This window comes from Cnephaeus nilssonii (assembly GCF_951640355.1).
Source record: "Cnephaeus nilssonii genome assembly, chromosome: 1".
In the NCBI taxonomy this organism is placed as follows: Eukaryota; Metazoa; Chordata; class Mammalia; order Chiroptera; family Vespertilionidae; genus Cnephaeus; species Cnephaeus nilssonii.
The window spans coordinates 66,656,588-66,681,260 of NC_137072.1; the positions used below are offsets into that span (position 1 = coordinate 66,656,588).

A 24,673-nucleotide genomic window follows, 5' to 3' on the forward strand; every position below is an offset into this window, starting at 1 on the left:
CTACAAAATGTGTCACTAATTACAATATCCTTGAAGTCGCAACAAGAATTCCTCCCATGAAGTGTTGCAATCAGCCTCAGCGCTCAGGGGGAAAAAAAAGTTAGAAAAACCTCAAATTATATTAACAGGCTATCTGTACAATAAAAAAAGTCAATATTACAGTTTCCTTTCTAATTTCTTTATTAATTTTTAATATTCTAAATTGCCTTCCAGCTATAGGACTCGTTCATTATTCTAATTTGTTTCTGGTTACAGGTTTCATTTAAATTCAGTGAGCAATTAGGGAACCATCTAACATGTGGCAGTTAAGTCTTTCTTCTGGAAACGTGGTCAAAAATGACAGCTTGTATGTAGAGCTCTGTCTGGATAGGGATTCTAGTAGAGTTGTCACCTGGTGGAGCCTAAAATACAGAAATCGTATTATTAATCAGTCTAGTCCGTGCAAATAATTGGTATTAAAGACATTTTCTTCTTGCTTCAATGTTGTAGCAAGCAGACCTAAAAAGGCTGTGGCAATGGAGACCTTTCCAGTTTCCCCCCAGATACATTTTCCGAGGAGCAGTGATAATTCCACTCAAGAGCTTTGAGGCCCTGGTTTGTGACATTACTGAAACTATCTAGGATCAAAGCAGGGTCCGAGGCTCATACTTGTCTAGACTCTGCTGAACTACATGGGTCACTAACTCTGCAGAATTCTCAGGGAAGGGCTTTGCAAACACATGTGATCACAGGTTAATAAGTAAAAAATAATCCTATTTTTATTTCAAGTAATACAAATGTCTCAAGTTTGGAATTGATTCAGACTCGTGAAAGTAACCTGTCCAGGTAGGTTTAATGAAAAGGTTCTTATCACTTTAAAAACAATTGTTATGCTTTCCCCCCTTCAAATTATAATCTTTGAAAAAAGATTTGTTCCTTCTCTGTTTATTCAGGATTGCCTATCATACTTAAAGCCTCCTAGGGAGATCCTGTGGGAACAAATATTCACTGATGTGGTATTGATAAGACAGAAGAGAGAAGTACTAAAAGAGGTAGACAATTGGAAAATTATTAGTCATTGGGCCTTTGCTATATTGGAGGTACAAAAGAATAATCATACTTGCTCTCTCTTCTTCTCTGTAGGAAGAGATGATAAGATGATCTGGGACTAGAGAGGAGCTTTAGTATTGCCTTTTCCCAATAGTACCTAATTTTTTTGTGGTAGCTGAGAAAGAATATATTAGATCCATCTTTTATTAAATAAATCAGTAAAATTGCAAAGACTTTGAAATAGGTTAAACAAATGGGTGTCCTGAGTGGCTCATCCATCCAAGTCTTTTCTGCCTTTCATCGTTTTTGTTCTATTTTACAACTCTTTAAGTTGTAGAAAACTGATGATAAGGGCAAATATTCTGGTCTACAAATATGCAAATGAATTGTGCCTACTGGAATGCAATTAATTATTGCTCCGTATTGGGGCCTGCTTTGCATCTATTTGTAAGTCAATTTCAATTTTTTTTATTTCTCATATATGTTATGCTTTTTGAATCCTCCTTTGAAATATTTGTAATATGTTACTGGTTCCCTTCATAATTAGTGAATTAAATATAATCTTTGGCATATTCATTTTATATCTATATGAGAGTCACAATTATATCCTTTTATGAAAAATAATCTTGCAAACATTGTGGAAGTTCCATGTGGTGTCCAGTGGCTTCCCTGATAGTTGGGGAGTCTGTGTTGCTGGGGATTGTTGTATTTCCTGGAAGACTTCAAGCCAAGCATTTCTTTCCTTGGCTCCAAGAGATAAATTCCCAGAAGCAACAGAACTTTCGCTTTATTGTTCCTCTGTTTCTTTACATATTTTCCTTTTTGCTATTTTTGTTTTGTTTTAGAACTTTTACAATCAATAAATTATTCCCCATTGGTGACAGCAATGATTCGGAATTTGGTTTTATGGTCTAACCTTTGTGATCTCTGTAAACGAATGAATAGATTATAGAGATTTATTCTTTCTTGGGTGAGAGACAACAGAGAATATGATTTATTAGTATTTTCTTTTCTTTGTTTATTTGTCTACTTGTCTATATGAGCTCTTGTGCCCACTAGCAAAGAGAACAACTTTTTGCTATATGGAGTATTAATTTTTGTGTGTTTACTTTTGAGCAGTGGCTATTGTTTAGATCTGAAGCTAGAAGCTCTCTGGGTGACTATGTGTGTGGACATTTTTCAGGCCTTTTTGTTTGTTTGTTTTATTGTTTATCAGAATCCTTGTACAATCTTGGTACTTACCAAGGACCCCATAGAACTTTTACTTGCAGTACAACAACCAGTATGATAGCCAAAGATTTTCTAACTTTTATATATAGAATACTTAAAATGTAATGGGAAACAAACACCTTCTAAAACTCTATAGAAAAGTGTATAGATGACAATAATTACAGAAGAAGAAACATAATATACTAACATGCATATGAAAAAAATGTTCATCCCTAACAATATTAAAAATGCAAATTTAAATGACCTCAAATAAATTTGGACTATAAAATGAACAACATTCAAAAATATGCAAAATAAATAGGGCATGGTGATTGAGCAGTCTTATTTCAGGTATACATAATTATAAATTGATATGGTGTAACTGCAAAATAATTTGACAATATATTTCTAAAGCTTCACAAAGTTTATACTTTCTAACTGAGAAATTTACACTTTAGTAATTCACCTTAAAGAAAAAAAAAAAAGAACACTGAAACTTGGTTATAGAGAACTATTCTTTAAATTTTGGGAGAAAAACAGAAACCAACCTAAATGGGCATCAATTAGAAATTCTTATATAAACTATGATTACTCCGGGACTGAATGTTATTTACATTGTTGTACAGCTAGCTTTTTCACTTGATAGTATAGCCTAAACATCTATTCATACCAGTATAGCAACTTCAGTAAATATAGTTTGAACTCATTTTTAAAACTGCTGCATAGTATTTAACTGTGTGAATGTGTCATAATTTATTTTATTATTGCCCACTCATGGACATATACATAATTTCCAGTTTTAACTATTGCAGTGAAAAATGATATCCTTTTAGAACTTTTAAGCACTTTTCCCTGCCTGAGTCCTGCTGGCTATTTCCACCATTTGCTGCTTCTCCTGTTGCTCTTCTAGCCTCTTTCAGCTACTCCCATGTATTTTGGACAGTCCCTAGGTCTTCATTTCTCCGATGGAATTCATTAAGAGACTTAAGCAAGTCTTTGAATATCCTAAAACATTATTATACTACTCTGTGTGTATGGCCATGTATGCATTTCCTTTTTTGAGAAAATCCATAAAACATCAGATTTTTAAAGTAAGCTGCATTTCCCAAAAGGTTAAGATCCTATCATCTGGAGCAGCTGTGTGTGTCTGTGAGGTAGTTTTCTGGGCTCCCCAGTTGGGGCTGCAATCTGTTTTATTGTGTGTGTTGTGTTTTTGTTTTTTTTTTATTCTTGCTGTAGCTCTTTGAGGCAATACACATTGCTGAGGCCACCGGGTTTAGACTGAAGATATTGCAGCCAGCAGTAACCACTTAGACACTTTCAACATGAGATTTTCCTGTCTTGCCATTGGCCTTGATCACTGATCAGGCTATTATGTTCCATGTTCCAGTATACTTCAACATCCCTCCCCTTGCTTTGGGATTTCAGGTCTCAGAAATTGCAAGCACCTGCTGGGGTGGTGAATGGTTAGGAAGGAATCATGGGAGAGGACAGCTTATTCAACCAGAGAAATCGTGCTCTCTTTGAATTAGAAATAATCCCTTAACTGTGGTCTCGCACACACAGTGACTTCATGCCTGACTTGTGTTTCTTAGTGCCTGCTTCTTCGTCATTAGTTATTACATCTTTGAAATCATGGAGGAAACAATTATTTTTGTTTTTTTTAATCTTTAATTTTTTATTTCAATTAAATTTATTGGGGTAACAATGTTAACATAATACAAGCTTCAGGTGTATAGCTTTATAATACACATCTTAGTCAATACACCATTGTTTTTAGTCAATCATTTCATACACTAGGAAACTAACCTTCCCTTGTCTCTCACACTGCTTGTCCTTATTTGTGAGGAAAAATTGCATGAAAAAGTGAGCTTGAATTGGGGCTACTCTCTATTTCTCAAATTCTTTTATTATCATTTCCCTAGTCTATATTGGTTCCTTTTACCTTTGGCATGATGTTTGATTAAGTTGCCCTTCTAATTAGAAGTGTAAAACAGTAATTGTTCTTTTTAAAATATATATATATATTTTATTGATTTTTTACAGAGAGGAAGGGAGAGGGATAGAGAGAGAAACATCGATGAGAGAGAAACATTGATCAGCTGCTTCCTGCACACCCCCTACTGGGGATGTGCCCGCAACCAAGGTACATGCCCTTGATCAGAACCGAACCTGGGACCCTTCAGTCCGCAGGTCGATGCTCTATCCACTGAGCCAAACTGGTCAGGGCAGTAATTGTTCTTTGTCATGAATATGTTATTGAGATCTTTTTCTTTTTTTATATATATATTTTATTGATTTTTTACAGAGAGGAAGGGAGTGGGACAGAGAGCTAGACACATCGATGAGAGAGAAACATCTACCAGCTGCCTCCTGCACACCCCCTACCGGGGATGTGCCCGCAACCAATGTACATGCCCTTGAACGGAATCGAACCTGGGACCTTTCAGTCTGCAGACCAACGCTCTATCCACTGAGCCAAACCGGTTTTGGCATTATTGAGATCTTTTTACTGCAGACATTTGCTGTGGGTGGTGAAGAGTTATCATTAATAATCTTTATTTCTAAACATGGACATACATCTAATAATTCAAACATATATTTAATATTTCTTTCCTCAGGCTCACCTTTCCTGCGCTGTACTTCATATATGAATTCATACATTGGACACTTAACAACAATGTGCTTATCTCTAGGGATTGTTCCATACTATTGCATATAAAATAAAAATCAGTTTTCCAGGTCAAGAGGAGGGCATAGCATTTAAATGTTAGGAGTTTTAATTCATAAAAGCCATGCTCTGCTAATGTAATTTTTGATGGATTCCTCAAGGCCATTGATTTTAGCAGCAGTTAGTTGAGTAAATACTTAATTTATATGTGGTGGATTTTCAGTTCAGGTATCCCAGGTGATCGCCCAGGGGAGAAAATGTGTAAAGGCTTCTTAGTATGTGGGTGTTTTAGGGCTGTAATTAACCAAACATTCAGTAATTTGGGCAGCAAAACCAGAAATTTGGCAAGGCCTCAGCTTTCTTAATAACTGTGACTATGCCACAGTTAAATAGCACCATTTACAAGAGCCTCCGAGGAAAATCCAGCAACCAAAAAAGTGGTGTTGGTGACTCAGTAAGTGTCCCCTGCCCCTTGCGTGGCATTTGAGGGAATGCTATTGGATACTTTGAAGAAATCATAGCCTTGCTTAAACTTATTCTATTCAGTGGGAGTTTTTTTATTTTTTAATGTCCGATGACATTATACCTGGGCCTGTATAAAGACAGATTGTAAAACCAAGGACCTTCACTGGGAGGGTGGGGCTTTCGGAGATTAAATTCGAACCATCTGTGGAAAGGATGGAGGAATGTTATGGGCCTCCATTTTGAGAAGAGCAATTTCAAGGCCGTGACAAGCTCCATCTGATTTTAATGTCCACATGGCAAGGGAAATTAAGACCAGTCAATGAACTGGGAGGCAGCATTAAGGAGGCAATTAACACCTTCCCTACTAATGGTCACAAGTGCTCTGGTGAGGGTTACTTGGGAGGAACAGAACAGAGGAAAGAGGAGCTGAGAGAAGGTACTGCTGGAATCTTCCTCTAAATTAACCCCCACCCCAAATAAAAACATATGTTTTTTTGGTAGAAGTTATTTTTAATTTTTAAATCTTGTTCACCCTAGATATTCTTTTGCTTATAGAAAAAGAAAGTAGAATTTGGCAGGCTTTTTTTTTTTTTTTTTTGCATCTGTATAATATGTACTAATGGCTCCACATTTATTAGAAACTAATAAAATAATTGCTTCTCTCATTTACCCATGGACCTAACACATTGCCATTGCTCTGCACACTCAGGGTCAATACCCAAAGTTCAGCAAAGAAACCCCAGTGTTAATTCAACTACCAAGGGAGGAAAGAACCAGAGTCAATTACTCTAATTTTCAGCTAAAAATAGCATTAGCTCTACATATGTTTCTAGTGCCTAAGATCCTAAAATATTTTCACGTTAACCTCAAAAGTTTCCAGGATTATTTTTGGCCCTCCTATTCACTTCTTTAGCAAATATTTAATATTCAATTTACTCATTCTGCAGATGTTTACTGAGCACCTACCATATGCTAGCCCTGCAGATGCAGTAGTAAAGTGACCAGAAAGGGTTTCTGCCCCACGTTTCAGTTCATGCTTCCCCACTCTCTGTCACATATATTGTTTCATTTGAGCCTCTGGACAAACCTACCTGATCTAGTGATTTTTGATGAGGCCATGATAATCAGAATGGGTATCATCAGCCTCACTCTACAATGATCCAAATAAGTGGGGAAAACTAGCAGCAATTGATCAGCAGAGGCATTCAGTGTGGTGGATCACATTACTATAGAAGTTATCCAGAAGTCTTTGGCACATGGTCTGTACTTTCTAATCCGTTTGTGTGGTCTCAGGAATGTGTAATTTAGATGACCTAAAATTAACACTCTTGAATTAAAAGTTGCTTTAGAGGAACAAAGTTTGATAATTTTATGGACATAGAGTAAGGTGAAACAACAGCTAATAAAATATGACTACGTAAAGAAATGGACAACAAATGGAGCTAATTTTTAGGATCACTTAGGGAGATATTAAAAATACAGATTCCTGGGCCACACTACAGCTGAATTCAGTTTGAACCTCTAGGAGTGGGGCCTAGGGCTCTCACATGATTGGCTAGTGTGAGGAGAGAGAACGGGAAATGTTTTAGTGAATTGACAGAAACCACTCCTAATTAAGCCATGGTGAGTTGGATGTTTGATAATGAACTCTTGTGAAAACATTTTACATTCCAAAGTAATGCATTTTTATGTTTGAATGATTGTGATTTAAAAAAAAAAAATATATATATATATAGTTTGGCTCCTGTTATACTGTGAGGAGTGATGGTATGTAAAAAATAATACATGCTGCTAAATTGGTACACAACCTACACTGCACATGCCTTCCAAGCTCAGTGACAGGACAGATCCAGACAGCTTTATGTTATAATAGTGTCTTTTGTTTCACCAGTTTCCTACATCTGATAGAAACCACAGCCTGTCTAAGATCTTTTAACATGTGGTTTTTGTTTGTTTGTTTGTTTTGTCATGAGCCACATATCAAGTAACTATATTCAAGATGCAGTACAACTAACTACTTTACTGAATTCATTCATCAGTTCTATTATTTTTTGATGGAATGTTTAGGGTTCTCTATATACAATATCATGTCATCTGCAAGTAATGATAGTTTTACTTCTTCCTTTCCAATTTGGATGCTTTTTATTTCTTCTTCTTGTCTAATTGCTCTGGCTAGGACTTCTAGTACTATGTTGAATAAGAATGGTGTCTTGTTCTCAATCTTCAGGGGAATGCTTGCAGATTTGCCTATTGAGTATGATGTTGGCTATGGATTTGTTATACAAGATTCAAAATAAATATCCAGAAATCAGTTGCATTTTTATATACCAATTATGAACTATCAGACAGGGAAACTAAAAACAACACACAATAGAATTTCATTCACAATTGCTTCAAAAAGAATAAAATACCTAGGAATAAATTTAACCAAAGATGTAAAAGACCCTGTGCTCAGAAAATTATAAGACACTGAAGAAAGAAATTGCAGAAGGTATAAATAAGTGGAAGCATTTACTATGTTCATGGACAGGAAGAATTAACATCTTTAAAATGTTCATACTTCCCAAAGCAATCTACAGATTCAATGCAGTTCCTATCAAGATACCAATTTCACAGAGCTAGAACAAATATTCCAAAAATTTATATGGAACCACTAGAGAGCCCAAATAGTGATCTCGAGAAAGAACCAATTTGGAGGAATCATGCTACCTGATATCAAACTATACTACAAAGACATAGTAATCAAACAGCATGGCACTAGCATAAAAACAGACATATAGATCATCAGAACAGAATAGAGAGCCCAGAAATAAATCCACATCTTTATAGTCAATTAATATTTGACAAGAACATACAGTAGGGTAAAGACAGTCAATTCAATAAACGGTACTGGGAAAATTGGACATGTATGTGCAAAAAAATGAAACTAGACCACCTTCTTACAATGCACACAAGAATAAACTCAATATAGATTAAAGACTTAAATGTTAGACTCCAAACCATAAAAATCCTAGGACAAAACATAGGCAGTAAAATCTCAGACACTTTTCATGGCAGTATTTTTTGATATATCTCATTGGGCAAGGGAAACAAAAGAAAAAATAAATAAATGGGACTACATCAAACTAAAAAGTTTTTGCACAGCAAAAGAAACCACCAACAAAATTAAAAGAGAACCCACTGAATGGGAGAAGGTATTTGCTGATACATCTGATAAGGGTTTAATATCCAAAATTTATAAAGAACTGATAAAACTCAACACTAAAAAATCAAACAATTCAAGGAAAAATGGGCAAAAGACCTGAATAGACACTTCTCCAAAGAGGACATACAGATGGCCAAGAGACATAAGAAAAGATTCTCACTGTCACAACTCATCAGACAAATGCAAATTAAAAACAAAATGAGATATCACCTCACACCTGTCAAAATGGCTATCATCAATAAATCAACAAACTACAAGTGTTGGTGAGGATGTGGAGAAAAGGGAACCCTTGTGCAGACTGGTGCAGCCACTGTGAAAACAGTATGGAGTTTTCTCAAAAAATTAAAAATGGAACTGCCATATGAACCAGCAATTCCACTTCTGGGAATTTATCCAAAAAAACCTGAACACTAATTCAAAAGAATATATGACCCCTATGTTCATTGCAGAGTTATTTACAACAGCCAAGATTTGGAAGCAGCCTAATTGTCCACTAGTAGATGAGTAGATAAAACAGCTGTGGTACATTTACACAATGGAATATTACTCTACCATAAAAAGAAAGCTAATTTTACCCTTTGGGACAGCATGGATGGACCTGGAGAGCATTATGCTAAGTGGAATAAGCCAGTCAGAGAAAGACAAGTACCATATGATTTTGCTGATATGTGGAATCTAATAAACAAATTGAACTAACAAGCAAAATAGAGACAGATTTGTAGATATCAGATAGCTCTGGTGTGGGGGGAGCTGTAAAGGGGTGAAGAGATTGAGCAAAAATGAAATAAAGAGAAATAACTCATGGATATGGACAACAGTGTGGTGAATGCAGAGAGGAAGAGGAGGGTGGAAGTGGAAGAGGGTATATGGGGGATCAATGGTGATGAAAAAAAAGATGTAGTCTGTTAAACACTAAACAAAGTAGCAAAAAGGAGACTGTCCTGTAGAATTTCTTATTTTTCATACAGTTGATTTCCTTTTGTACAAATGAAGTTTAGCAAGCAGAAAAATAACATCACCTTATTTCAGAATGGCTTATGCATTTTCATACTTAGAAATTTTGATTCTAAGTCCTGACACAAATGACACAGATTCTCACTGAACTATGCAGAGTGGCAAAAACTCATATTTTGGCATCCACAGTTGGAGTTCAATTTTCTCTCAAAACTTCTCTGTCATTACTCTCCTTCTGAACTTTGAAATCAACCTTGGTTTCACATTAGAATCGCTTGAGGAGCTTTTGGAATATATAGATGCCCAGGCCTCCAACCTGGACCAATTCAACCAGAATCTTTGCAGGTGAGGCCAGACTGCATATATTCTAAAGCTGCCTGCGTGATTTTGATGTCAGGCCTGTGCTGAGGACCACTTTCTAGCCAATAGGAGGTCCTCTCCCTTCCCATGCAGGCTCTGTGCTTCCTTTATATGGGATGTGTCTTCCAACTAGAATATCCCTTCTGCTCTAGTCCCTGTGTCCTCACTTATTCATCCTTCAACATTCAGTTCAGACTTGATCTCCTCCATTAACTCATTTTTTAATGCCTTAGGTCAAATGTAAATTCTGTCTCCTCTGAATTCTTATAGAGCTTGTTCTGTTTTTTTCACTTTCTAGATTGTCATTTCTGTGCACATTATATTTCCTAACCTAACCACCCACTCATCCACCAACCCACCCACCCACCCACCAATTAACCTACAGGTTTTTTAGAAGAAACCTACCTTTCTGATTTACTTTTAACATCTCACACTGTCCAGTAGGTGCTCAGTAATATCAAATGAGGAAGAGGGAGATGGAAGGAAGGATGGAGAAGTGACAGGTATACTGACTTCCATCCTGCTCACTTCCTCTATATTCATCCAGCGCAAATCTCCCATTCTCCACATCCTCTCTCTTTTCTGAGGATTGGGGTGAAGTGAGATCTCTTAACCACTTTTTTCCTAGATAAAAATGCATTCTATAAGTTTAGTCTTTACCTGAATAATTGGGGAGTTAAAATATTAAAAACATCAACTCAGAAACTTGTTCACTACAACAGGACCCCTAGTTCTAGTCCTCTTTGTTCTCTATTTGAATTATTATGCTCTCATCCTCTCCAGATTTTCCTCCCAGTCTGTTCTAATCTATACTCTCTCATGTCCTCGAAACATAACTTCTATCCTGTTATTCCCTAGCACAAGAGCCTAGGCATATTTTCCACTTCCTATCAAGTTCAGTCTGAGATCCTCATCAGTCCTGCATTCAATGTTTTTTATGACCTTTCTACACCTAATTCCCCCTCTTCTCCTTCCCCTAGCCAATGCAGCAGTCAAACTGAACTATTTAGGCATGTTTTACCCTCTTTTTTACACTCTTCAACATTACCTTTTTAGTAGATTTCATTCCAGTATTGCCCACCTCTTCATCTCTATGAGTTCAATTTCTAATAATTCTTCAAGCCCAATTAATAGATTACCTCCTCTATTATAATCTAACATTATTACCAGTGCAATCCCCTCACTATTACCTCTCCACTGACTTCTGCCCCAGATCATAAACCATCTCTTCTTCTACTGAATTCCTAAAGCATTTCCTTTTTTTTCAAAATATTATTTCCTGCCTTATACTGTAGTTATGTTTTGTACATGCCTGTTTTCCTAAAACTGCTGTAAGTACTGAAAGGACAAGGGTTGAAATCTTGCTCATCTTTATATCCCCTATGATGTCTCATAATATTTAAATTCCATTGCTAGATTATACTAATAATGAAGTACATGGCCTTGAGCATGTCATTTAACCTGTTTGAGTCAATTTATTCATAAATTAAAACATTCTAATTCAATAGACTTGATTTGAGATAGGTTAAATTACATATTTCTGGAACTACACAGGAAGACTTAAAAGCACATACCAAAACAAAGATTTCTGCATGACCTCTACAAAACTTAAAATGATAGCTGCACTAGCTGTTTCCACTGATAAATTCTTGCAATTGTTTTTTCTGACTCACTTGGATCACTATATAGTAGTCTGGCTGTACCCTCTCTGGCTATCACTGCTACATTAGGTATCAATGACATAATCCACTCCTCAACTTTTAATTAGTGTAGCATTACTGTATGTTAGCAGGGAATCACTCCTTCAATCACTTATTCCATGAATATTTATTATCTATTAACCAGGCATTTTCCCAGGTGATGGGCTCTCACATTTAGTGAATAGAAGAGGAAAATAGAGAACATCTAGCATAACTAAGGAAGATTTTTTCAAGTTTAACTATTCTATACAAATTCTCTCGTGAGTAGATTATGAAGGTTTAGACTACCTATGTTATGTTTAAGACTCAAAGAAAACTTTCCCACGGTTAATGTTTCCTAAAATAAAAATACCAAAAGCCTTTAAAAAATTATTCAGATAATGTACGGGAGTGAGTGCAAAGTGCTTCCACTCAATCCTCCTAAAGATAATACACTGGAAACATTTTGGTGGGTGTGAATCACTCAAACAAGCATTCTTAACTCAAAAATAGAAACTTGCCTTATTTGTTCCAGATGTTATACAGCTGCAGGGAAGTTAAAGCCAGTGGTCCTGTTTTGAATGCAACCAAACTCTTATTGCATTTGGAATTTCTTAACCAATGAATACACATTACTTGTTCTAAGACCTGCATAATTTTCTTTTTTTCCACTGTTACCATTCACAAACAACTATGTTTCATGGGAACTACACTTCAGAATTAATGAGTCTACATCTGTGTTGTACCAAGGAAGCACATCCTGTTTATCACTGTTTCTACCTTTCATTTATCTTGACCTCTTTAATTTTTTTTCTGTATACTAGCAGTAAACAATTAGAAACTGACATTTTATTACTTTTTGCTTGAATTTTTAAATTTTAATTTTTAGGATGACATTGGTTAATAAAATTATATAGGTTTCAGGTGTATAATTCTACAATATATCATCTGTATATGGTATTGTGTGTTCATCACAGTCAAGTCTCCTTCCACCATCATTTGTCGCCCTTTTACCCTTATTTATCTTCCCCCTTTCTCTCTGGTAATCACTATACCATTGCCTGTGTCTATGAGGTTTGTTTTTGCCTTAATCTCTTCACCTTTTTCACCCAACCTCACCCCTTGCCAATGCCCTTTTACTCTGACAATTGTAAGTCTGTTCTTTGTATCTATGAGTCTGTTTTTATTTTGCTTGTTAGTTTATTTTGTTCATTAGATTCCACATATAAATGAAATTACATGGTAATTGTCCTCTTTAATTTTAAACATAAAAATATTTCAAAGAGAATAGTTGAAGGAAAGGAAAGTTGAACAGTATTGTTCTTATAATATTTTATAGCACCTTAACTATAGAATTATAAGAAGGTATTTATCTCAGGAAGTATTTCAAGGAAAATTATTGAGAAAAATATTGAATTATTTTTATTATTTTAATATATATTTATTGATTTCTGAGAGGAAGGGAAAGGGAGAGAGGGATAGAAACATTAATAATAAGAGATAATCATTGGTCAGCTGCCTTATGCATGGCCCCCACTGGGGATTAAGCCTGCAACCCAGGCATGTGCCCTGACCAGAAATGGAACTGTGACCTCATAGATTGATGCTCAACCACTGAGCTATGCCAGCCAGGCAAAATATTGAATTTTAAAATGTAATTCTTATCATTGTGCATTGGTAGTTTTAAAAACTTGATATTTTAGCTAATTTCTGATTTTCTTGTAGGTCTGTATGAGATGCTTTGTGGGTACATAAAATATAAAAGGATCATGGCTCCCTGAAGAAGGTGAATAAATTAAAAATTATGTAGAAAATGTACACGATAATTTTATATATAACCATGAAAATTAAAATATTTGTGTTATATTTTGAGAACAAATGCTTGAGAACACATATTTGAGGACAGAGTACCAAATCTCTTGAGATTATTGTCTTTTTTATGGAGAAGATTTTCTCAAATTGTGGTTCAAGGATAATTGGTAGCAAAATCACACTTGTTGCTTTTGAGCCCAACTGAGTCTGAATCTCTGTGACTTGGGCTTGGGGCTGTTGGAGAACCCTAGAGGTCAGAAAAGAACAACACTCTCATCCTCAAGTTGTGAACAATAAAGCCCAAAGAGATTAAATTAATTGTTCAGGGTCATGCTGCCAGTTGAAGTAAGATCTAGAATTTTATTTATTGATGCTGAGACCAACATTCTTTTCCAGTAAGTCAACTATTAATTTTTACTAGTATCTTCAAAAGGTAAAATTTAAAGAAATAAAAGTTTACAAATTTTATCATATATCCAACCTAATAATTCTTTACTATTATCACTAATAAACTAAATCCTTGTTTCTTTCTCTAGAATTTAGAAATACCTTTCATTTAGACTCATGAATCTTTGAATTATAATCAAAATCTTCAAGAAATAAAGAACTTGTTACATTTCATGAATTGTTGACTAAATCTTTGAAATTTTGTGGTTGATTATTTTGGAAGTGAGTGTTTTAAAGTTATTTGAACCATGTTCAAGTAATAGTTTGCATTCAATAATGATTCCACAAAGACCATAAAACTATAATTCATGACATACATTCTTGAAGTATTCATTAGCCATTAGTTAAAACAGAGTCCTAAAATATTCTAAGTGTTATGTCATTCAAAACTGATTCAAAAATTTGTTTCACACATCTTAACGAAGCTATTAATAATTTTGTATATTTTTATGTATATAGTTTAGCTTTCTAAAAGGAAAAGACTCTGTAAATGCTATTAAGTTTTCTGTACTTAATTGATAACATTTTGACACTCATTTATGATAGAAAAGGGGCACCACTATAGAGATGGTGTGCTGATAAACTTCCCTGGCATTAATACATTTATAATAAATATGGCCCTAAAGATTTTCAGGTCTAGTCCTTTATTTCACTAATGAGAAATATAAGACCAGAAAATAGTAATGTTTTTGAAGGAGATAGCATTGTGACAGAAACAAGTACCCAAACCTCTCTTCTTCCTTTTCCAGAACTCCTGTTTACAGCTGAGCATATGGCCATCTGAATCAAGATTACATTTTCCAGTCTCCCAAGTAGCTAGATATGGCCATCTGACTAAGCTTTTGCCATGGAACGTATGTGGTAGCTTTCAGGAAACGTCCTTAAAAGGAAGTGAGAGCTTGTCCTTTGCACTCTCTGAGTTCCCTCCATGAATCCTGTTTGGAATGTAGTTGTTTTGGCTGAAGATCTATTTTGCCCCATGGGGATGAGGACAAGCCTGGCCCAGATGACCATGGAGCTGCCATTCCAACTTTGGACGGACAGTACTAGTATCTCCTCTCACACATGGGAAAGAAAGAAGCTTCTTCTGTTTAAGTCACCGTCTTGGGTTTCTGATATTTGCAGTTGTCACAGAGTTAGGAAAAGTGGTTTTGCAACATCTTTGTTTAGTTAGTCCTTCCTGTGAAAGCAAGAATGACTATCTAACAAGGCAATAAACCATTTCTTGCTATAGAATTTCATTTATTCATTCTTTGAGCACATAGATATTGAGCACTTTCTATGAGCAAGGAACTAAGTAGATGAAACAAAAATTCTTTTATTGTTGATTTTGAATTTCTAAAATGTTTTAGAAAAGTTTTAGAACCAGATCCTCCTTTTCCTTGGTCCATCCTTGTCCCTATCCCAGGCATATTATATAATTTTTATCTTTTTCCCTATAAAGGACTGGTTTTCTGGACTTGAATTTTAGACTGATGCTGTCACGTGACTAAGATATATTTCAAAAGTAAAAAAAAAAGCCTAAGAAACTCAAGCACATATGACTTTAAGTTTTAATCTTCACCCCCAAACATATGACAAGTCATGATTAAAATCATGATGCAAATGCAGCCTTTGAATTATGTAAGATATAAATATTTGTCCTTGAACAAATTAAAAATATCAATGGCCATATCTTTAAAATATTTAAATAAAATGTATTTTCTAAGTTAACACTTAGAAATACACTAAGAACCATACTGTTTTCAAGGTTAGTTACATATAAGAAGGAATATTAGAATTCTGGGTACATATGAGTTGGGAGTCTCTCTTCCCTACATGACTCATCTCCACATAGAGCAAAAAGTGACTGGCCATCTGCAAGATCAGATCAAACAAATTCATTGCCCATTGGCTCCCTGATATCATTCTGTGCTAGGCATGGAGAAGTGTCCCCATATGTGTGTTCTATTTAAATCTCCCTAAACTCTTTATTGATTTCTGATAATTTGTTGTTTTGGAGTGCCTTTTTTTTTTTTTTTAAGAATAGTACCTGCTCTAAATTTCAACATATTTTTTCAATTCTAGATTTAAAACGTTAAAATTGTCAAATATTTAATAAAATTTTGAATAATGGTAGAAATACAATCAAATTTGGAGATAAATATAAAAGCATACTTACTTTTGGATCCACGTTGAGAATTTTCCTGTCTCTTTTGTATTTGAAAAGCAAGCCTTCTGGATTATCAGCAATCACTTGATAATTGGGAGTTGAATTCCAAACAGCAATTTGACTGTCCCAGTTGTAAAAGCTATAAAAATAAATATTTATTAGGAATTTGTATGTATAATATATTAAATTGACAAATATATTTCAGAAAATATTTGGGGAAGTTCAATTGCAAGATAAGTGGATCAAATCATAATCTGTATAACCATGTAGATCACATGTGCTTAAAATTCTTGCAGAAGAGTTAAGACTGGGTTATTCTCAAATAATTTACATATTTCTCAAATCAGATACATATTTATGGATATTTTGCATGATTTCCTGCTTTGGATACTCTAGCATCTAGGGTCTATTCCAGTATAGTATTATATTCCCAGGAAGTCAAGAAGAAAATTGATGCAATTTAAAGCTATTTTTTCCAGCTCGGACTCTTCAGGGTATTAAGAATATTCAGGGTATTAAGAGACTGTTTACTGAAAGGAAAGGCAGGCTAAGTTTATCATCTCTTTTCATTCAAAACAAATGAATTCATTTCTTTCAGGCTATATTTTTTCAATAATATATTTCCTGGGGAGTGAGGAAACAATTTGCATATGATAGGTTCCCATAGGCCAGGCATGAGGTAATGTATTTGATCACAACCCATGTGAAGTAGTTCTCATTTTGCAGACAAGGCTAACAGACTAGGGGAGGTTAACTAGCATAGTCAAGGCCCTGAAACTAATATGCCATAAACTAATATTGCAACTAAGATCTGTGTTTTATTCAAACATATGTGTTCTTTCTATTGTTCAACATTGCCATCAGTTTATCCTTTTGTTGTTGTTATTGATCTATGAAAACTCCTATTTTTTCATGTCTTATTTTATACCTACTTGTCAAAAATGAATATAATATTGTCATATGGGTTGGAAGAAGAATCCTCAATATACTTATTTTACATGTCTTATTCCTGTTAACATATTTCTAATGTTATGCTAATAGGGTCAAATATTAATGCATTTTTAGTCCTTTATAATAAAGAGGTAATATGCAAATTGACCCTCATGCCCTTGCACAAGATGGCTGCCACAAGATGGCCGGCAGGGGAGGGCAGTTGTGGACGATCAGGCCTGCAGGGGAGGGCAGTTGGGGACGACCAGGCCTTCAGGGGAGGGCAGTTAGGGGTGACCAGGCCAGCAGGGAGGGCAGTTGGGGGTGACTGGGCTGGCAGGGGAGGGCAGTTGGGGATAATCGGGCCAGCATAGGAGCAGTTAGGCATCGATCAGGCTGGCAGGGGAATGGTTAGGGGATGATCAGGCTGGCAGGCAGGTGAGCGGTTGGGAGCCAGCAGTCCTGGATTGTGAGAGGGATGTCCGACTGCCGGTTTAAGCCCGATCCCACAGGAATTGGCCTAAACGGGCAGTCTGACATCCCTCAAAGGGTCCCAAATTGGAGAGAGTGCAGGCTGGGCTGAGGAACACCCCCTCTCTGTGCACGAATTTTGTGCAACAGGCCTCTAGTATGTCTAATATTATCCTATTTCTGTGTTGTTTTGCCCTCTATTACTCCCTTTCTTCATTTTGAAAGAGTAGGTTTTATTGATTAAATTCAAAATGTAATGTTTACCCTCAACTTTTTCCATACTCAGAAAGAACTTTGGAGGGCATATTAGTGATAACTGTTTCTCTCTCGTCCCCCACTACTCTTTCTATGTCCAGGACATTGGACATAGGAGTGTCTGCCCTTTCTAAGTCACAGAGTTAGATAAAGTGGTTTTGTAACCATCTTTGTCTATTTAGTTAGTCCTCCTTGAGAGAGCAAGAATGATTATTTAAAAAGGCAAAGATGATGGTGAATTGAAGAAAGGAGTTGAGCATTCATGGTTTGTGGGGTTTTCACTCTAGCTAGCCTTCATAAGTGAGATTTGTCATGACAGGCTTAGCCTCCAGTAAGATGATGGTAGCTAGAAGCCTATATATAGTATTGGTGATAAATTAAATTCACTGGTGAAGGTATTAGGAGCCAGTTTGACTATGCACCCAAGCTGGATTCTTGAATTCAATTTAATACATAACAGAAAATCATTTGACCTCCATCTTACTGACTGTTCAGTTAGGAGTTTGCTAAATTGGAATAGGAAACATGGGTGTGATTCTAAATCTTTCATATAATTCTAAATCATTATTATGAGATGTATAGATATAAGCAATCCCAGTAAAATGCTTGAGTCACAGCTATGCTTGGAAGTAGCATGGCTTATATCATACATTCCTATCTTGTTTCTCAGATCTAAAATTAAAAGCCTTGTTAAAGTCCAAGTAGCCTGTGTGTGTGTGTGTGTGTGTGTGTGTTTCATTATATAAAAAGCTAATTTGCAGGGCTCTTTAATTTTTATTTTATTGTGGTTAGAACACAACAGCAGATTGACCCTTTTACAAAATTTGAAGTGTACAATACATTATTGTTGACTGTAGGTACAATGTTGTATAGTAGAGCTCTATAACTTATTCATCGTGCTGAACTGAAACTTTATGCCCATTAATTAAATCCCTAATTTCCCCTATCTCCAGCACTAGGTAACTGCTATTCTACTCTTTGATTCTATGAATTTGACTATTTTAGATACCTCATGTAAGTGAAATTATACAGTATTTGTTTTTTGGTGATTGACCGATTTCATTTTGCATAATGTCCTCAAGGTTCATCTATGTTGTCCCATATTTTAGAATTTCCTTCTTTTTTAAGGCTGAATAAATATTCCATTGGATTTATAAGCCATATTTTCTTTATCCATTCATCTGTCATTGGGCATTTAGGTAATTTCCATATTTTGTCTATTGTGAATAATTTCTTTTAGATCACATAGAGTTGAGTGTTTTGTGTTTTTGTTTTTAATTCATCTAGCCATTTTATGTGTGTGTTTTTATCAAGGAGTTTAATCTATTTACACATAAAGTAATTATTGATAGGAAAGGCCTATACTCTTACCTTTTTATTGTTTTCCATTAGTCTTGAAATTCTTTTGTCTGTCTTTTCCTCTCTTACTGTCTTCCTTTTTGTTTGTTGATTCTTTTACTGATATGTTTTGAATAATTTATTATTATTTTGTGTATCTGCTTAAAGTATTTTTTTGGTAGTTACCTTGGGGTTTACATAAAATATCTTCTAGTTTTAACAGTAAATTTTAAGCTGATAATAACTTAAGTTCAATCACACATGCAAACTTTACACTTTAAATTCTCCCCCACATATATTTTATGTTATTATTGTCACAGTTTACATATATTCATATTATGTATATTTTAATATATTTTAGTTATAGTTATTTTTAAACTTTTACCTTTTAACTTATAATATAATTGAAAGTGATTTAAACACTATCATTATAGTAATACCATACTCTGTATTTGTTTACTGGTATATATTTACCTTTATCAGTGAGTTTCATACTTCCTTATGCTGCCATATTTCTGTTTAGCATCCTTTCATTTCAACTTGAAGAACTCCTGTTAGCATTTCTTGTAAGGTAGGTCTAGTAATGATGAACTCTCAGAGATTTTCTGTTTTGGGAAAGTCTTTATCTTGTCTTCATTTTTGAAGGACAATTTTGCATTCTTGGTTGGCAACTTTTTTTCTTTCAGCACTGTGAACATATTATTCCACTCTCTTCTAGGCTACAGGTTTCTTCTAAAAATCTGCTTATTTTCATGTTAGTGTGTCCTGTGGCTATAATAAGTCACTTTTCTCTTTCTTTCAAAATTGTCTATTTGTCCTTGATTTTGTCAATGTGATTATAATGTGTCTTAACGTAGATTTCTTTTGGATTTATTTAAATGGTATTCCTTTAACTTCTTAGATCTGAATATCCATTTCCCTTTTCAGATTTGGGAAGTTTTCAGCCATTATTTTTTTCTTTGAGTAAGTATCCCTGTCCTTTGTCTCTATCTTTGGGAATCCCACAATATGTATATTGGTCCCTTGAGGATGCCCCTTAAATTTTCTTCACTCTTTTTCATTTTGTCTTCTTTTTGCTCCTCTGACTTATTCCCAATGATAAGCCTTTGAGTTTATTGATCCTCTCTTCTGTTTAATCCAGTCTGATATTGAAATCCTCTAGTGAATTTTTTTAGTTCAATTATTGTGTTTTTTAGCTTCATGATTTCTGTTTTGTACCTTTAAATATTTTCTGTCTCTGCTGAATTTCTCACTTTTTTTTGTACTATTTTCTTTATCTCAGTGATCATCTTTATGACAGTTATTTTGAATTTTCTTTCAGGTAAATCATTCTACTCATTTCTTTTGGGTCAGTTTCTAGAGATTTATCTCATTCCTTTTTTAGGGAACATTTTTGCCCAATTCTTGATCTTTCTTGACTCTGTTTTGAGGCCCATACATTAGACAAAGCAGGCCAATCTCCCAGTATTGATAGACTGGCCTCATACAGAAGACCTCTACCAATCAGTTTGGCAAGATATTCTGGGGGCTTCTTCCAGCTTTTCCCTCCCCAGGTAGAAACAGGCTGCTGTGGGTTTTGTATGCTTGCTCTGTGATGAACAGGAGGTAGAATCTATGGTGCCTACCAATCCATACCGCTGTCTCCATTTTCCCCTAGGTGGATAGACTGTGCAAGACACATCAGAGCTCCAAGACTGGCAGAATAGAAACCAGTCCTCTGGGAAGTCTCCTCAGAAATGTTGGGGATCTGGATATATAAACCAGCCCCTTCTTTTCCTGGGAGAATTTGGCTGCTAGGGGGTTTCCTTTTGATCATAAAGTACAGCAAGTGGGTGTCCCAAATCTCTCTACTAGCTTTGGTAAGGCTGGTTTTGTATTTGCCTGGGGTGTGCAGGAGCCTTTCAGTTAGTTTTTGGATTTCTCACAAAGGGAATTTGTCTAGGGATTATTGCCAAATATGTGTGTTTGTAGGGAGAAAGAAGGTCCATACTTTCCTACTCTGCTACTTGCTGATGTCACCAATAGAGATGAAGAATGAACTAATGCATATTTCAACCTTAATTCCACTCCTTTTAAGCCACCTACATTCAGATCCTCACTCTAGATATTGTCATGACCCATAACTCTATTTAACTTTTATTGTCTCATGGTATTCTTTTGTTAGTTCATGTACACCACTAATTTGGCTTCACTGAGGCCTTAGGTTCCTGGCTCTCCCTTTCTATACTAATTTACAACAGCCAACCTTTTTATTTTTATTTTTCTTATTTTTTTCCTTATCTACAATTTATAAGATACTTGCCAGCAATTACAAATTTTTTAGTTATTTGACCTTCTTTATACTGAAAAATACCAGCTTTAGATCGATCCAAATGTTTGATTTCACTGTTCCTGCATATGATCTGTGATAATTATTGCTGAATTTAACATACTGTATACTATTCATATAACTTTAAATTCAAAATATATAGCTGTAGATGGATTCTAGACATTGCAGAGTACTTTTATATGTTTCTAGTTATCTTCCTTTATCATTCATTACATTGTTTCCACTCTCCAATATCTTCACTTTCTTCCTTGTTCTCAGGTGATCTCACCTCTTACTTTATTAAGAAAATAAAGTACATTAAATGGAAACATGATCAACATCCTATGCCATCACTAGCAAAATTCTTTATATCGACAATGTTCCCTACTTTTTTCCATTTTCAACTCAGAGGAATAAGTGCCCCACTTTCTTTCCAAGATAAAAACCATCTCCATGTGGCCTGAATTTTATTCCTTTTGCCTCTTTAATTACTTTCAATAATTGTCCAAAATTTCTTTTATATTATCAAACTCACCTCACCACAAAACCTTTCCCCAAGACTAGCAAATACTTATAAATGATCCCAACTAAAGAAAGAGCAGGAAAAAAAGAGAGAAAGAAAAACAGAGAAAATAAGTAAAGACAGGTGAAAGAGAGAAAAAAGTAGGAGAGGAATAAGGAGGGTAAAGGGAAGAACAGAAAAGAGAAGATTAAAAAACTTGCCTAAACTTAGATTCTCTCTAGGCTGTTACATTTTTCTCCTAAGACATCATAATTAAACCTTTCTTCTCTATACCAACCTACCTTCTTCCTCTCAGTTCTCTTGCCTGAGCTGCTGTTCCATAACATCTGCTCAACTGTACTTGACTGGGACTAACCATAAACTCCTAAGTCTCAGCATATCAAAAGCTAAGTTTTTCTTTCTTACTCTCCAAATTTATTTATCCTTGCTGTGCTGTCTATATCAGTACATGGCACTCAAGAAATGTGCATTTATTTAATAAATGATGTATACCCATCTCTGATATTATTATTTATGATTCAATTGGTTATATTATTTTCTGTTATTATAGAATTAAAATAAAGAAGTAGCAATAGTCATTTTTAAAGGAAATTAAGAGAACTTACCTGAAATATTGATCTGGGACTTAGGAAATATAAACCCTGATATATTAAATTAAACCCCCAATAATTTAAATTTTCTCTTATCTAAAGTTCAGAGGTTGAACTATATATTGAAAATATTCTTTATAATGCTAATATTTTACTCTTGTAAAAGCCATCTTTGATTCAGTAAGTTCTTACACGTTATTTTGATTTACATCTCATTGTTCACATCTTGAAAATACTTATAGAAAACTTCAAACACATTGTATCTACAACACATAGAAGAAGGTAAAAGATAATTTTATGAATGATTTAAGGTTTTTGTAACAAAAGAACAACTTTCCATTTTCTTCCTATGATACACATCCTAGGAATTGCACATTTTAGTGCACAGGTATAAGAATATACTTATACACAATATATATACAAATAAGTTCAAATAATAAAATAAAATAAATATGTGGAAAGTCTGTTCATTATGTGATAAGGGGCCTCAATGTATGCTTTTGAAAACAATTACCTGTTTGTCAACTATTTTACATGATCACTCCTGGTACAAGGGAAAATATTTTGATGTCATCATAGGGCAACAGAGCTTTGGATTACCAGGGGGAAAATATAAAGCCATTTTATATTCTCCAGAACACCGTGTTTACCCTAGTTTTGCTAAGTATATTCCTTCAAATAGAATGGGAAGGGCATATTTATGGAAATTGTTAAAGCACAAAAATACAATGTTAGCTAGATTTTTTATAAGAACATAAAATATATTTAAAAGCAAGCTAAGGTCTTAGGAGTTCATACAGAACAAAAATAATGATTATAACAACTCCTGTATCCAGTATATAAAGCATAGAGAAAAAAATTAAATCCCTACCAAGTGAGCATGAAATTTGATATCACAGAGAACACATCACTGAAAATTAAGTTGTTTTCATGTAAGAGATAGTTCCTCTGAATATAAACAACAGTTTATAATGATTAGGAAGAATTTTTTTGTTTCAGACTCCATCAATAATGGAACCTTTTTGAGTTTTATGCAGTTGGACCAGTAGGCATTTAAGTACCTAAAACTTGCATATAGGTATAAAGTTAAAATACAGTTTAGTTGAGAGAAAAAGAAAATATTTATAAAATATAATTTTTAGGATAGAGACATATTTATATTTAAAGGAAATCTGTAAACACAAATAGCCTTAGAAACTTAGAAAAATAGCTTTATGGAATAAAAAGATTTTATTGAAAATGAAAATCCAGGAGATCTTCTATCAATCACAGTAATTAAGTGTTAAACATTATTGTCTTTTTTTTGTATCTGTGTAGATAGCCTGAAAGTAGAATGACCTTATAATTTTATTGTCCAAACTAGGATCTTTTTGAGAAAGAAGTGGGCTGCTAGTAACAATTGTGCCAAGACAACAAGGGTAAGCTCAGATGATGCTGGGCAAACTGAGATATGTGGTTTCCACACCTACAAACCATTTAAGCACTTTTATTTTAGAGTCGATTTGACCAATGTTTGTGTAAAATCTTTCCAAATTTTTCCATAGATTTGCCAAAAATATGATAAAGATGTTGAAATAATGCTAAGATGTGTTCTCATGGTTGATCCTTTTATTTTATTGCTATGGAAAAATTATATCATGTGGAATTGCAATTGTGGTGTAGAGACATGAAATTTAATATAGAATAATAAATATTCCTATTAGTTTTCTATTTTTCAAATAATGTCAAAGCAGTAAAACATTCTATAATAACTAATCTTCTGAAGTATCATATTCCATGTAAAAATATATGTTTGATCAGTTATTTTGGTTGGTAGGAATATGAAATCTAAAGTTTAGTGTTTCCATAAGTTAGTTAACTTGGCTCTTATTTGTGAATATATTTTGCATACCTAAATTAAATCAGTTATTTAATAAATGCATATGCCAGTTGGGAAAATATAGATAACTGTTGAACAGCCCACTGTAACTATTAAAATAAGTGAGAACATTAAAAACCCTAGTGACAGTCAGAAGGGTCACTCAATTCAGTTCAGTTTTGGGCATCTATTCTGTGCCCAGAATGGTCCTGAATATTTAACAATGAAAAGAAACAGTTCTTACCTTCAAGAAACTCATAGTTTGTGGGATGTCAAAAATGCAAACAAAGGATTACAATACAGTGTGAAAATAATACAATAGAAAATGTATGTAAGACATTTTTGGGCCATAGTGGTAAAAAAAAGAATATATGTCTTAGTGAAATATATCTAATGAGATTTTCCTGGTGGAAAGCA

At 34.5% G+C, this 24,673-nt stretch overlaps 1 protein-coding gene across 2 annotated transcripts in view; it reads right to left on the reverse strand.

The window, feature by feature from the left end:
- Nucleotides 1-305: 305 nt before the first annotated feature.
- The window catches only part of CFAP299 (cilia and flagella associated protein 299), a gene marked incomplete at both ends in the record, with an annotated part of 547,340 nt that continues 522,972 nt past the window's right edge, over nt 306-24,673 (reverse strand). For both annotated transcript variants that reach the window (XM_079774105.1, XM_079774104.1), the window contains 2 exons: nt 306-401; nt 15,993-16,122. In XM_079774105.1, the coding sequence (XP_079630231.1) occupies nt 306-401; nt 15,993-16,122 (226 nt within the window). The remainder of the gene's footprint in view (nt 402-15,992; nt 16,123-24,673) is intronic.